This window comes from Manis javanica, chromosome 11 (assembly GCF_040802235.1).
Source record: "Manis javanica isolate MJ-LG chromosome 11, MJ_LKY, whole genome shotgun sequence".
Lineage (NCBI taxonomy): Eukaryota > Metazoa > Chordata > Mammalia > Pholidota > Manidae > Manis > Manis javanica.
This window is the reverse complement of record NC_133166.1, coordinates 94,000,784-94,014,933: the sequence shown is the minus strand read 5'-3', so window position 1 is coordinate 94,014,933 and position 14,150 is coordinate 94,000,784. Positions and strand designations below refer to the sequence as shown.

The following is a 14,150-nucleotide window of genomic DNA, read 5'->3' as shown; positions in this document are numbered from 1 at the left end:
ACTTAGATTATTAATTTTAGGCCTTCATTCTTTTCTAATATATATACTCAGTGTTATAAATTTCCCTTTAAGCACTGTTTTTGCTGAACCTCAAAATTTTTAATTATATTTTCATTTTCACTTACTCCAAAATACTTGAAAATTTCTTTGATATTTCTAATTTGACCCATGAGTTATTTGGAAGTGTCTTGTGTAATCTCCAAGTATGTGGGGATTTTCCAGTTATCTTTCGGTTATTGAGTTTTAGTTTAATTCCATTGTGGTTTGAAAGCATACATTGTAGGATTTATAAATTTGTTAAGGTTTTTTTTAATGGTGCAGAATGTGGTCTATGTGGATTTTCTATTTTGCCTTGAAAGGAAATGTATATGCTGCGGTTGCTGAATGAAGCAGTCTATGGATGCCAATTATATCCAGTAGATTACTATTAAATTCAGCTATATTCTTACTGCTTTTCTGCCTGCTGGATCTATCTATTTTTGACAAAGGAGTGTTGAAATATCCAACTACAACAGTAAATTTATCTATTTCTCCTTGCAGTTCTGTCAGGTTTTGACCCATATGTTTTGATGCTGTGTCGCTAGGCACGTACACATTAAGGACTGTTATGTCTTCTTGGAGAATTGACCCCTTTATGTTATGCAATGTGCCTCTTTTCCATGGTCTTCCTTGCTCTGAAGTCTGTTCTAAAATTAATATAGCTACTACTGCTTTCTTTTAATTAGTGTTAGCATGGTATATCTTTCTCCATCCCTTTACTTTTAATCTATATGTGTCTTTATATTTAAGGTGGGTTATTGTGGAAACCATATAATTGGGTCTTCTTTTTTGATCCACTCTGATAATCTCTGTATCTTAATTGATGTGTTTATACCATTGTTGTTTAAAGTGATTATTGATATAGCTGGATTGATATATACTATGTTTGTTACTGTTTTCTACTTGTTGCCCTTGTTTCTCTTTCTATTTTTTGTATTCCATTTTTTTTCTGCTAACTGTGGTTTTAATTGAAGATTATGTAAAATTTTACAAAGAAAAAATTTTTAGTGGTTACCCCAGAGTATACCATCTATATTTACAAGTAATCTAAGTCCACTTTCAAATAACAGTACACCACTTCATGGACAGCACAAGTGCCCCATAATAACAAAATATTCATAATTCCTCCATCTCATCTCTTATATCACTATCATTCATTTCACCTACACATAAGTTATAATTTTCAACTACACTTTGCTATTATTATTTTGAACAAACTGTGATCTACTAGATTAATTAAGAAAAAGAAAAATGAAAGTTTTTATTTTACCTTCACTTAATTTTCTCTAATGGTCTTCCTTTGAGTTCTTGACATACCATGTTTCTTCTCTCTGAAAAACTTTCTTTTAACATTTCTTGCAAGGCAGATCTACTGGCCACAAATGCCGTTCATTTTTGTTTGCTTGAGAAAATTTTTCTCCTTCACTTTGAAAGATAACATCCCAGGATACAGAATCCTAGGTTGCTGCACCTTTTTCTCAACACTTTAAATTTTTTACTCTATTCTCTTCTCACTTCCATGGTTTATGAGAAGTAGGATATAATTTTTACCTTTGTTCCTCTGTACTAAGGTGTTTTGTCCCTCTAGCTTCTTTCAAGATATTTAAAACATCTCTGCTGTATCTTAATCTTGTTCTAATCTCTTCTGTCTCTTCAAACTTTGTTTTTTGCCTTCCACTATACCTTGTAATTTTTGTTGAAAGCCGACATGGTGTACTGGATGAAAAGAATGCTGTTATATTAGCCTTTAGTGATGGCTGGTAAGGCCTTGAAGAGGGGCAGCGTTCTATAGTCCTGTGAATAGGGCTCAGTCTTTTAGTGAGTCTGTGCTTCTGAACTATAAATATCACAAGTGTCTCTTCCGTGTCTTAGGCAGGACAGGTAGCTAGAGGGGGCTGGCGTTAGGTATTTTCTTCCCCCCTAGATCTAGCTGGGCTCTGGCAAAATCCTAGAAGTTTAGGCTCTGGTAAAACAGTTTCTCTTGGATGCAGGCCTTACTGATAAGAACAGAAAGCTCTGGCATATTTCAAAGTGGTTAACTTTCCCCATTCCCCTGCCAATGCCCCAAGGAGGTATTTTTTCTGATATTCACTGGGAGAACCTGGCAGAGCTTCAGGAAGTAAAACTCACAAAAGTGTGGGGGCCCCATGGAATTTTTAACTCTCAGACATGTCCACACTCAGCCTCCAGCCATTCATCAGTTCTTTTTGTGGTTTTCTGACCCAGGTATTGGCTTCCATGGAGTTTTTCTGCTTGTGATTTTTTCTGCTCTGGTAAATTGTGCTTTTCTGTATGGCCTAGCTGTCCAGTTTGGTGGTGGTGGGGAATGGGGCAACATTTTATCTTGTCACCTCACTTGTCTGAGGTATATCTAAGTGTTGAGTTTTCAATTTGTTCAGTTTTTTGTTGTTAGGATGGAGCAGCAACTTCTAAGCTCCTTACATGATTCAGAAACTGGAAGTCCTTAGCTTGATATTTCATTGGAGAGTGTGTTTTCACTGTGCCCACCCCAGTTCACCTCATGCACTTTCTCTTGTACAACCTTATACCCTTTTGAAACTCCATGTTCAATCTGCTTTGCCTCATCTGCATAGTTTTGATATGCAACCATGAAAACTCAGGGAATTGAATTACTTGAGAAAAAGAAAGGAGATTAATTTTTTAATAAAACTTTGGAAATGGATATCATTAGGTGGTCATTGGTTTATTTGACAAGGATTTATTTTTTTAATTAACAACGCTGTTATGCTTCTGTTTATAGCCTCAACACTCCTATCTTGTGTAGTCAGGAATGGGTATGTAACCAGGATTTACTAAATGACTAAAGTAATTTCCTTTCTTTAAGTGTGTACTTTTAAATAAAGCTTTCTCACTGCTTAAAAAAAAAAAAAAAGATTAAAGTAGAGGTATTTTATAAATTCATTTCTGCCCTTCAAGGAACAGACATACTCTGTGGCTAAAATACCTTTTGAGAATAATTGTAATCTAAGGTGGTAAAAGTTTTTTTAGCCAGAATGCCATGAATGAAAAAGACAAGGGGTGATTTTCATTCTCTCTAAATGAATCACTAAATTAGAGCAAAAGGAAGGAAATGGAAAGAAGCTTCTGGCTTGAAATAGTGGATATGGTCACCCTTCCATGTGTGTGTGGTAGAACCCTGCTCAAAGCAATAAAAAATATCTTAAAAATGTTAATTCATTCAGAATATTGGATTTTAATAGTCTTTATTATTTATTTTCTTTTAACTCATATGAATGGCTTATCACTTCAACTAATAAATATTTCATTCCTTTTCAGTACATTCATGAAAGTTAAGTCTAAAATGAGCACTGCACCCGTGAATTTCTAATAACATTATAACATCAGATACAAAATCTACCTTGAGATCTTTACAGAATCACAGAGGAAATTAAGCTGATAAATATTCAAGCAGCAGAAGGGGGCAGTAAAACTCAATGGAATGCTCTGGAAGAATTTTTATATGCTTTCTCATTTTCCCTTCACAGAGAATTTCTCAACAAATGTTAGAGGTTAATTAAGGAAATTTTGCACAACAGATGTTTATTTGTCTAAAATATACACAGGAACACTAAATATATACAAAAGTGAGACCTATAATTTTTACATAATCAAAACCTTTTTTTTTAATGATGTGATATACCATGGCAGAATCACAGTACTTTTCCACATAAAACTGGTTGAGCCATTTTGATTTGGTTTGGGACATTGAATATCCTCCCATGTCCAGCAACCCAAAATGTACTATTCATTCTGTTTTATTGTTTCAGACTAGAAAAATTATTTAATAAATAATTTTTTCTCATGTTTTTCCTCAAGCCTATACTTAGGCTTCCTTTCTAAACCGTGCCCTAAAGTGTCATTTACTCCTGAGTCAAAAAGACAATTATTTCTTGACTGCATAGGTACATGGAACTCTCTCCCTGTATTGTGCCATAAAAGTTAGATTAAACCAGGTAGTTTAACCAGAGATGTTTTAAAGTTCCAGTAGACTAAATGTGATTATTCTCCATGCCCTGTTTTGTGTCACCTTCGAATTCGGTCTCTTTGCAAACAACAGAACATACTTCTATACATAGTCGGTAAACAATTATGATCTAATGAGAAGAATAACAATAATGATGACTTCAAAATGAATTCAGGGTTACAGTGTAAAATTTTGGTACACTATCAAAGTATGGATTCTTACATGGCATGTAAGCAAGCTCTGCAGTTAGTAGTTCTAAATATCAACTTGAGATTTGAGTAGATACAACCTACTTTTGTAAAGTGAAAAATTGGAATTATTAAAAGGAATTAATTTTTGAATGTATGCTTTTAGTTGAAATTCCACATAAGACTCAGTACAAAAAAATGGGAGTGTCACAAGCGGAATGATTAAATATGACTAGAGGAGAAAGGCTTCCTGAATGAGATGGAATTTTAGTCATTTGTGTGTCTCAATGGAATCAGATAATGTGTACATTAAGCAAAATGGTTTAAAAAAATCCAAGTGAGTCTCTTCTCTTTAAGACTTCTACAAACTGAGGTATCTGGCAGAGCTTTATTTCAGGTTTTCTGCCATCCTTTTCCATTAATACTAAGAGTGTATGACTTAATTGAACTTTTTATTCTCCAGTTTGCTGCTGCTAATTTTATTTTTTAGTATTTCACTCTCACACACCCCTCCCTACCACTGCCCAAAGTTAGATATTAAACAAAAGCAAAGGATGATGACATTCAAAATAGTCAAAAATCATCTCTCCTTTACAACCATTCCATGCAATTCTTTATCAAAGTACGCTCCAAAATGAGGATAAAATTAGCCCTAATAAGCCCAGACAATTGAAATGTAAATGTAATGTTGTACTCCCACTGTCACAAATCATTATCTTAGAAAAGTGAGCAGAAAAGGCAGAGAAAGCAAATTTTAAAAACTAGCTTCCTTTCACTTGGGTTTCCTGTGAAGTTCTGGTGACCAAAATAATGGAAGCCACTCCACAGAGAAAGAGATGCATTAAAGCAGATATTTTGGAAATTGAGCATCCATGCACGGCTTGGGACACCTCTGCTTCCCTTTTCATCAGAGCAGAGGAAATACTGAAGTGGTTATTGCTCGAGCTCAAATTGACTAAAGGATAAGAGCTTAGGAGCAGTATTTTAGAAGCGAATTTACTTTTTCTCTCTTAACAGGAAGCAAAGAGGAGGTGGTGTGAACAGTATTTCTTATGCTGAGGACAATTTAGCTATAATTTACAGGTATGTACACTGACTACAGAGATTATATTTCATCCCTACAAATAAACTTTTTTTAAATATTCAAGGTATGCGTGTATGTGCTGAGTATACACTCGGTTAAGGGTCGTCACTAAAATCACGACACGTCTGAAATACGTGACGTGGGTGAAACATGACTGTCTGGTCTGTCCAGACTGACTTCCCCGACCCGCGAAGACCGAGGGACCAGGCACCCGGGCGGTAGCGCACAAGGGGATTCCCTGTGCGCCGGGACCTCTTGGCCGCTCGGATTCCCGGAGAGGAAGCCTGGTGTCTTCCCTTCCTACCAAGGGGATCTGCTCTGGAAAGCGCCGGGTCAAAGACTGGGAGGAAGCAAAGGAATCCGGCGCAAACCGGAGCGCCGGGACGGAGGACCTGGGGAGGGGAGTGAGGAGGTCCGGGCGAGGGGCGGGCCAGTCCGTTTTGCACCCGCTGGGAAAACCGAGGGCAGTTCTCCGAGTTTCCGATTTTTTTTCATTTGCGTGTGTAAAAATCCTGCCCCCACCCGGTTCTTACGCAATTACTTAAGCAGAGGGGGAGAAAAAGTTGTTGGGGGTGAGGGGTGAGTTAAGGAAAGCCGGAAAGCAACAGTCATGCCATCACGTGGCTTAGTCTGCATGCAATAAAAGGAAGGTTCTCTCCGTTAGCCTGCAGTTATCAAACGCCTTGCAGCGAGCGTCAGGAGCACTCGGGACTCTGCACAGCGCCACCTCCGGCTCCGCAGCCCTAACGCACCAGCAGCGCCACGCCCGCCGCCGAGATGCTCGCCCGCGCTCTGCTGCTGTGCGCCGCCCTGGCGCTCTGCCACGCAGGTGGGTACCTGGCGCCCGCACCCGGGCTCCTCAGCTAGATGCACTTCGGCCGGGGTCTCCTCCCTCGTCATCCCGTTACTCTGAATACTCTCCGAACAGAGGCTGTGTGACTTTGTAAAGAGCTTGGACCACTTGAGTCCAAAAGAACTGGGTGGCCATCCCAACTTTGTCACCAGCTCTGATCATTTTGGGCCAGCTACTTAACTGGTCTGGGTCTCACTTTTCTCACCTGCTAAATAGGAATAGTGGTACTAATTTGCAAGTTGTCATTCTAAGACAGGATCTGATCAACCTACGTGAAATGTTTATGCATGGTACCTACTGTTATTGAATGGGAGTTATTGTTTTAAATACCCTAATTAGTGATTTTCTGACCCAGGAGAGCCCTTAGATTACTTTTTTTAATACAGGCAAACTATTTTTAAAAGCAAGCTGCTTTTACTTTGAAATTTTCCCTAAATTTTGGTTAATTTCCCAGATCTAGCCATTTTAATTTGGAAGTTACTTATATGAGCATCTTAAAAATGATAATTTGAACTTCTAAAATGTTACTAAGAAAAAAGCTTATCAACATGATTCCTTGGTTGAATATTGTTACCCTTATTTAAAATAGGAAGTTGATATTTCTACATTATAACTGTTTGGTGAGGCAGGTATAAAAATTGTTTTCCCATGACTACCTGTATATTTTTTGAATTGATGACTGTGAAGTTGCCTTATAGTAAGTAAAACAGATGTTTAAGTCAATATTAAATACTGAAGAGTGTTTATTTACTGTCCTTTAGCAAATCCTTGCTGTTCGAACCCATGTCAAAACCGTGGTGTATGCATGAGCGTAGGATTTGACCAGTATAAGTGTGACTGTACCCGAACAGGATTCTCTGGTGAAAACTGCTCAACACGTAAGTCTGACCTCAGGTGCTCTGACTTGGGATGGGGATAACATACAGGGATCATTTTACAGACTTGCATCTTGTAACGTAGCCTGTTAACCTCTCCCTTCTTTTTTTTTTTCTCTTATTGCAGCTGAATTTCTGACAAAAATAAAATTACTGCTGAAGCCCACTCCAAACACAGTGCACTACATACTTACCCACTTCAAGGGAGTCTGGAACATTGTCAATAACATTCCCTTCCTGAGAAATGCAATCATGAAATATGTGTTGACATGTAAGTACAAGTCTCTTTCTAAGGTTTGTACCTTCCTCAAAGAAAAATTTACCTTAGAATACTTTAGATTATTAAGCCTAATCCCAAACCATATTTTCAACCTTGTCAAAATGACATTAAATGTACCATTTTGGTTTGTCTTCTACCTCAGTAGCCAAAAATAATGACATCTCAGTCCCATCCAGTTTAAGTTTTGTCTCACAGTCAGAATTCTATGTACAATCCTTCACACATCTTCTAACCTTCACTGTTCTTGTGAATTTGTGAAGAAAGTGTGGTCCAGTTGTTTATTGAATGCCCATGAGTCACAGGATTGCACCCATGAAATAAATGATTAAATTGGATTTGGGTCGTTAAGAAAATAACTTTATTTCTAAAATGAGTGCCATGCCCAGATAATACTGTCATAGGTCTCTTATGCAGTAAGTGGGTGCTTATTGGAAAATCAAAATGGCTAGACCATAAAGTCTTGTATAAAGTATGTATATTTAATTGAGAATGCATTTTAATGAATCATTCTTTTCTCTTTTTTGAGGACAAGTGGCAGTTAGACTTTAGGGTGTAATTGTTTTAAAATAGAGTAACTTTGTTGCAAGTAAATTCAGTCTCCAGTTTGAATATTTCAAACTGCATATTTCACACTAAAAATGAATTGATTTGCCTTGCATATGAGAAAAGTAAAACAATTTTTTATCTTGAAAATTTCAGCCAGATCACATTTGATTGACAGCCCACCAACTTACAATGCACACTATGGCTACAAAAGCTGGGAAGCCTTTTCTAATCTTTCCTATTATACCAGAGCTCTTCCTCCTGTGGCTGACAACTGCCCAACACCCATGGGTGTGAAAGGTGAGTGAGAGGAAGCAGTTAGAGATGTATCATTGCAATGGGGATTGGATTGCAACCTAAATATTCAACCCTAAACTATCATTTATTTGTTAGTAAAAGTCTGTGTTTTTCCTTTCTTATGGATATCTGTGGAGATTTCTTTGAAAGTATAAATCTATGTAAAACTATTCCATGAAAGTGAATGGGCATTTTGTCTTAGTATTTTCAAATTCTTTTCAATAAAACTGAATTAATAGTAGTTCAACAAAATAGATAGATTTATTCAATAATATTTGCCCCATATCTTAAAACTTCCCATTTATATTATGATCCTATTCACAATTGTATTTCTTCTGTAAATGAAGAAGGTCCTGGTCAACAGACAGTCACTATCTGTTTCCTTGAATATATAGATGGATTCTTACCTTAGCTTTCTTATTTTTTAGGGAAGAAAGAGCTTCCTGATTCAAAAGAGCTAGTGGAAAAATTTCTTCTAAGAAGGAAGTTCATCCCTGATCCCCAGGGCACAAATATGATGTTTGCATTCTTTGCCCAGCACTTCACACATCAATTTTTCAAGACAGATCATAGGCGAGGACCAGCTTTCACCAAAGGACTGGGCCATGGGGTAAGACAGAGTTAAATCAGAATTATAGAAAATCATAGTGAAGTACTATTATTAAAGGCCATATATATATATATATATATATATATATATATATATATATATATGACACACCAAATAATTCAACTTCTTTTTTAGAAAATGTCCTATCTATAAAAACCTTGATGGGGTTTCCATTTTAATTTATTGGTTTAGTGAAAACACATACATACACATATGTATGCACACACACACACAAACACACATGCACACATATATATAGATATTATTTGTAATTTGGCTCTAATGTTTTTTATTTCAAATATTAACACTGAAAAAGTTCTATCTTTCAAAAACATATCTGTACCCTGATTATGCTACTTTAAATATTATAAGGTGAGATTTCCGCACATTATTATCTCTTGGATTTCAATGATATAACTTGAATTTATTGATACTAATTTTATTTCAATAAGAATTTTTCTGATGCTTTTTTAAAAAACATAATTATAGTGAAGTATATGATATAAGCACCATATGAGATACTAATACCTTTAAATGGAAGATTACATATATATATTATATATATATATGTTTGTAGCTTCAATGATTAAACAAGTTTATTTTGTTACTATAAATAATGTATCTTATTACAAATTTTTAGTTAAAGCAAGTAAATCATCAAATTATTTAATGATAAATTATATCATAGGCACTTTATATAGGAAGAGCTACAAGAGCAACAAATTAAAAATTTTCCATAATCTTCTAGGTGGACTTAAATCATGTTTATGGTGAAACTTTGGATAGACAGCATAAACTACGCCTTTTCAAGGATGGAAAAATGAAATATCAGGTTTGTTCCATTTGCATATTAAGAATTAGTTATGATTCACCACATACCTATATTTAAAAATCTCTAATGATTAAAATTTGTTTAAGTCTTTTTTTATGAATGTTTATTTATTACTGTTATTTTTAGATAGTTGATGGAGAGATGTATCCTCCCACAGTCAAAGATACTCAGGTCAAGATGATCTACCCGCCTCACGTCCCTGAACATCTGCAGTTTGCTGTGGGCCAGGAGGTCTTTGGCCTGGTGCCTGGTCTGATGATGTATGCCACAATTTGGCTTCGGGAACATAACAGAGTATGTGATGTACTTAAACAAGAGCATCCAGAATGGGACGATGAGCAGTTATTCCAGACGAGCAGGCTAATACTGATAGGTAAGCAAGAAGAGAAAATAATTGAAATAAAAGCCTCTTCCCCCAGAGAAAACTCACATGTTACCTTCACTGTGTTTTAAGGGACTCTGGGGAAATGTAGTGAACAGAACATCACACGCTTCATATTAATTCAATCCTCAAGCATGACTGGCAATATACCTTTTGCTTTGATAGTGAAAAGAAAAAAAAATAGAAGTGAAGGAATAGCGAACTAAGAAAACTGCATTTCACTTGCTTGGAAGATCGTGATCATAAAGAATTAATGTTCTAAATTATTTTGTGCAAATAGGAGAAACTATTAAGATTGTGATTGAAGACTATGTACAACACTTGAGTGGCTATCACTTCAAACTGAAGTTCGACCCAGAGCTGCTTTTCAACCAACAATTCCAGTACCAAAACCGAATTGCTGCTGAGTTTAATACACTCTACCACTGGCATCCCCTTCTGCCTGACACCTTTCAAATTGACGACCAGGAATACAACTATCAACAGTTTGTCTACAACAACTCTATATTACTGGGACATGGACTCACCCAGTTTGTTGAATCATTCAGCAGGCAAATTGCTGGCAGGGTAAGCATTACTACTGAAAAACGAAATATAGCAGACACTACTCAGTAACTGGAATTTATACCACTGAAATAATTTTTCTTAAACTTACCTAAATATAAGTATTTTGTTAGTAAAAGTATTTTCCTGAAACAAGAAGCCTAGCATTTTTTGGAAAGCCAAAACTTTTAGTCTGCCATTATGAAATAATAATAGGTAATCAGACCTTACAAAAATAGATGTTTTCAAAAACTTTCCAGAATCTCATAAATAAAAGGAATAAATATCTCAAACTTGAATAGGTTATATCTCAGCTGGAAACATCAGTCTTACCTACTCTGTACCCAAGGAATGCCTTTAAAATAGAAGTCATAAGTATGACTTAAAATCTTTACATTTTACAATTTAATTCATTTCCCACAGGTTGCTGGTGGCAGGAATGTTTCACCTGCAGTACAACAAGTAGCTAAGGCCTCCATTGACCAGAGCAGACAGATGAAATACCAGTCTCTTAATGAGTACCGCAAACGCTTCCTAATGAAGCCCTACCAATCATTTGAAGAACTAACAGGTGAGAATTTCTAAACTTTTTAAAAGAATCAAGGGTCAGATGAGAACAATAGAGAAGCTCAAAGCACATTAAGCAAAGGGTTAAAACTTTTTTGTGTTTTTTGTAAAGTTCTACATTGGTTGTATCTCTGTCTGTCACCTTGCAGGAGAGAAGGAAATGGCTGCGGAGTTAGAAGCCCTCTATGGTGACATTGATGCCATGGAGCTGTATCCTGCCCTTTTGGTAGAAAAGCCTCGCCCAGATGCCATTTTTGGTGAGACCATGGTAGAACTTGGAGCACCATTTTCCCTGAAAGGACTTATGGGTAATCCCATATGTTCTCCTGAGTACTGGAAGCCCAGCACTTTTGGTGGAGAAGTAGGTTTTAAAATCATCAACACTGCCTCAATTCAGTCTCTCATCTGCAAGAATGTGAAGGGCTGTCCTTTTACTTCATTCAGTGTTCAAGATCAACAGCTCACCAAGACAGCCACCATTAATGTAAGCTCTTCTCACTCTGGACTAGATGACATCAATCCCACAGTACTACTAAAAGAACGTTCAACTGAACTGTAGAAGCCTATTGGGTCATATTTATTTATTTATATGAACTATTTCTTTTAACTTAATTATTTAATATTTATATGAAACTCCTTATTTACTTAACATCATCTGTTAAGGAGAAAGGGGTCAAACTTGTGAAGATTTTGTCACCATTTTAAAGATGTCTTCTTCAAGTTAAAGGGAAAACCAGTTTTCATTCTTTTTGACAAACCATTGGGAAATGAGTTTGACATCTTTTTTACTTGAATTTCAATTTATATTATAATAAGACAAAAGCAAAGATGTTTGAACATTGGAATGCTGTTCTAAGATGGCAAAACACTGCAGGTTTCTTTCTACACTATTGATATTTCCATTGTATCTTCATTGATGCATTAGAAGCAACTACCTGCACACTGTTCCTTTTAATTCTTTTAGCCATTTTGCTGAGAAACTCTCTCTGACTAGTTCTTCTCTTTTGTTTTTCTAGTTTTAGGATCTGAGTTTGTTTTTCTTCGACTCTGTCTCTATTTTCTTATCTGAACTTTTGCAGTTTTCGGGAAAACCTCAGCTCAGGACTACTATTTAGCTCCTCTTAAGAGTAATAAAAGAAAAAAAAAGCCTTTAAGTGAAAGGCAGAAAACTTTATAATAATAAATTGTAACTATGTGTAACAGAAGAAGCCTACAAAATGACTAATGCCTTAGAACTCTAGGGGTTTCTTGACAGGAAGAAAGGTATATTCCTATTCTAATGAATATCCTTTCTTGGTGAAAAACACCACCAAACAATCCCTAAGTAGTTCCCAGGAAGATATGCTTCTTTTCCACATCTCATTGTCAGCTGACATTTTCTGGTACTGTATATTACTTAATTTAATTTATTGAGGATTATTTATGTTTTGTTAGGATGTGGTTATAAACTGAGTTTAAGGCTGCGATCATTGATTTTTTTGTATTATGTCAGAATCAATATATCTTCCTTGAGATTACCTCTCTGAACTATTATGTAAACTACAAGAGAACTATTGGATTAAGATTTGTGAGCAAATGTTCAGGAACACATCTCCACTATACTGAGATAGGTATGGTTGGAATTTATGCCTTTAAGGGTTTACTTATACACCAGCCCACAGAGTACACTGTACACTGTATCTCATTAGCCTGGATGTGCCATTAGACTGACCTATAATACATTTTTGAAGGACCTGTGGATGCTTCATTAATTTATTCAACTATAATTTATTGAGGAGACTTTCTGTGCAAAATACTGTAGGTTTTAATATTTGTAAATCAAACAATGATTATACCAGGATTTGTGTAAATAATTGAAAACATGCCTCTTAGGCAGAGGGAGAAAATGAAATTTCATTAAAAAAATAACTCAGGGGAATTTTTAAGATTTTATGTTTAAAAGATTTATGGTTAAGAAAGAAATAGTCAATAGTAGAAGGGATTTAATAAGAAAAATGATTTTTAAAAAAATTGATTTGTTACTAACATCAATCTTCTGACTGGATCTGGGAATTTGGAATGTATGTGAATGTTTTGGTGACTCAGATGAATGTGTATTTAAATTAACTTATGTAAAATACAAGTGTTGAAACAAATGTCTGTTTATTTTTATACTATTTAAGAATTGAAAAATCTCTTCTAAAATAAATTTTGACTGTTTCTGTGTATCTTTGTCATACATGATTTCTCTCGAGTGTTACATTTAAAGTAAACCGTTCTTTTATGTTCTCCTATCCCAAACTAGACTGGCTCTTAATGAAATGGTTCTGCCCTCAGTCATACTGTAATCTCTTATTCACGGCAACACTATATTATAAAACAGGTATTTTGTTCTACAGGAGATAGCAATAACCTTGTTTTCATTGCCTAATTTAAAGGAAAGAAAGAAATCAAGTACATAAAAGGCAAATAAGACAATAGTTACTAATGAGATACAAAATTAAAAGGAAGTTCAAAGAGGGAGAGATTACACTCGGTTGGGCAACCACCGATGCCTGGCTCATTGGCTTCTGTTGCGCCCCCACTCTTGACAACTCTTACGGTTCTTGGTAGGTTCAACATCCACATGAGCCACATATTTAACAACTTGCCTGACTTTCTTCATCCCTGGGATGCCTTCTTCCACCATATTTCCCATGAATATACAGACCTTAATCTCAATCATCAATTACTACACCATTTCCAAAATTTGACTTGAAGCATCTTCCTTTATTGACAACACTTCCTGCCCATGTTTTTAGTACTCACACTCCAACATCTAACTCTCCAGTTTTACTGAACCTACTGATCCATCAACCTCATCTCTTCACTATTTATCACCCTACTTACCTCATTTTCTTCCTTATGCTTCTAGTTGAGACTCCATTGCCCATCATTATCATCACTCCCTGTCTACTCTCCCTCCTTCCATTGTACTTAACTGCACGACTTAATTTCAGTTATCTTCCTAATGACTGCTCAGTAGCATTCAACCCAAATGTCTGTAGCTTCTCAACTGAAAGGTTCTTTTTCCCTTGGCTTATGGTGTGATAC

General features: G+C 35.9%; 1 protein-coding gene across 1 annotated transcript; it reads left to right on the top strand.

The window, feature by feature from the left end:
- Nucleotides 1-5,860: 5,860 nt before the first annotated feature.
- PTGS2 (prostaglandin-endoperoxide synthase 2) lies at nt 5,861-13,283 on the top strand. The gene is made up of 10 exons (XM_017674809.3): nt 5,861-6,125; nt 6,911-7,027; nt 7,152-7,295; nt 8,004-8,147; nt 8,573-8,754; nt 9,503-9,586; nt 9,713-9,959; nt 10,249-10,535; nt 10,935-11,082; nt 11,228-13,283. Exons 1-10 carry the CDS (start codon nt 6,074-6,076, stop codon nt 11,635-11,637), a joined length of 1,815 nt encoding a protein of 604 aa, XP_017530298.1. The 5' UTR covers nt 5,861-6,073; the 3' UTR covers nt 11,638-13,283.
- Nucleotides 13,284-14,150: the final 867 nt, after the last annotated feature.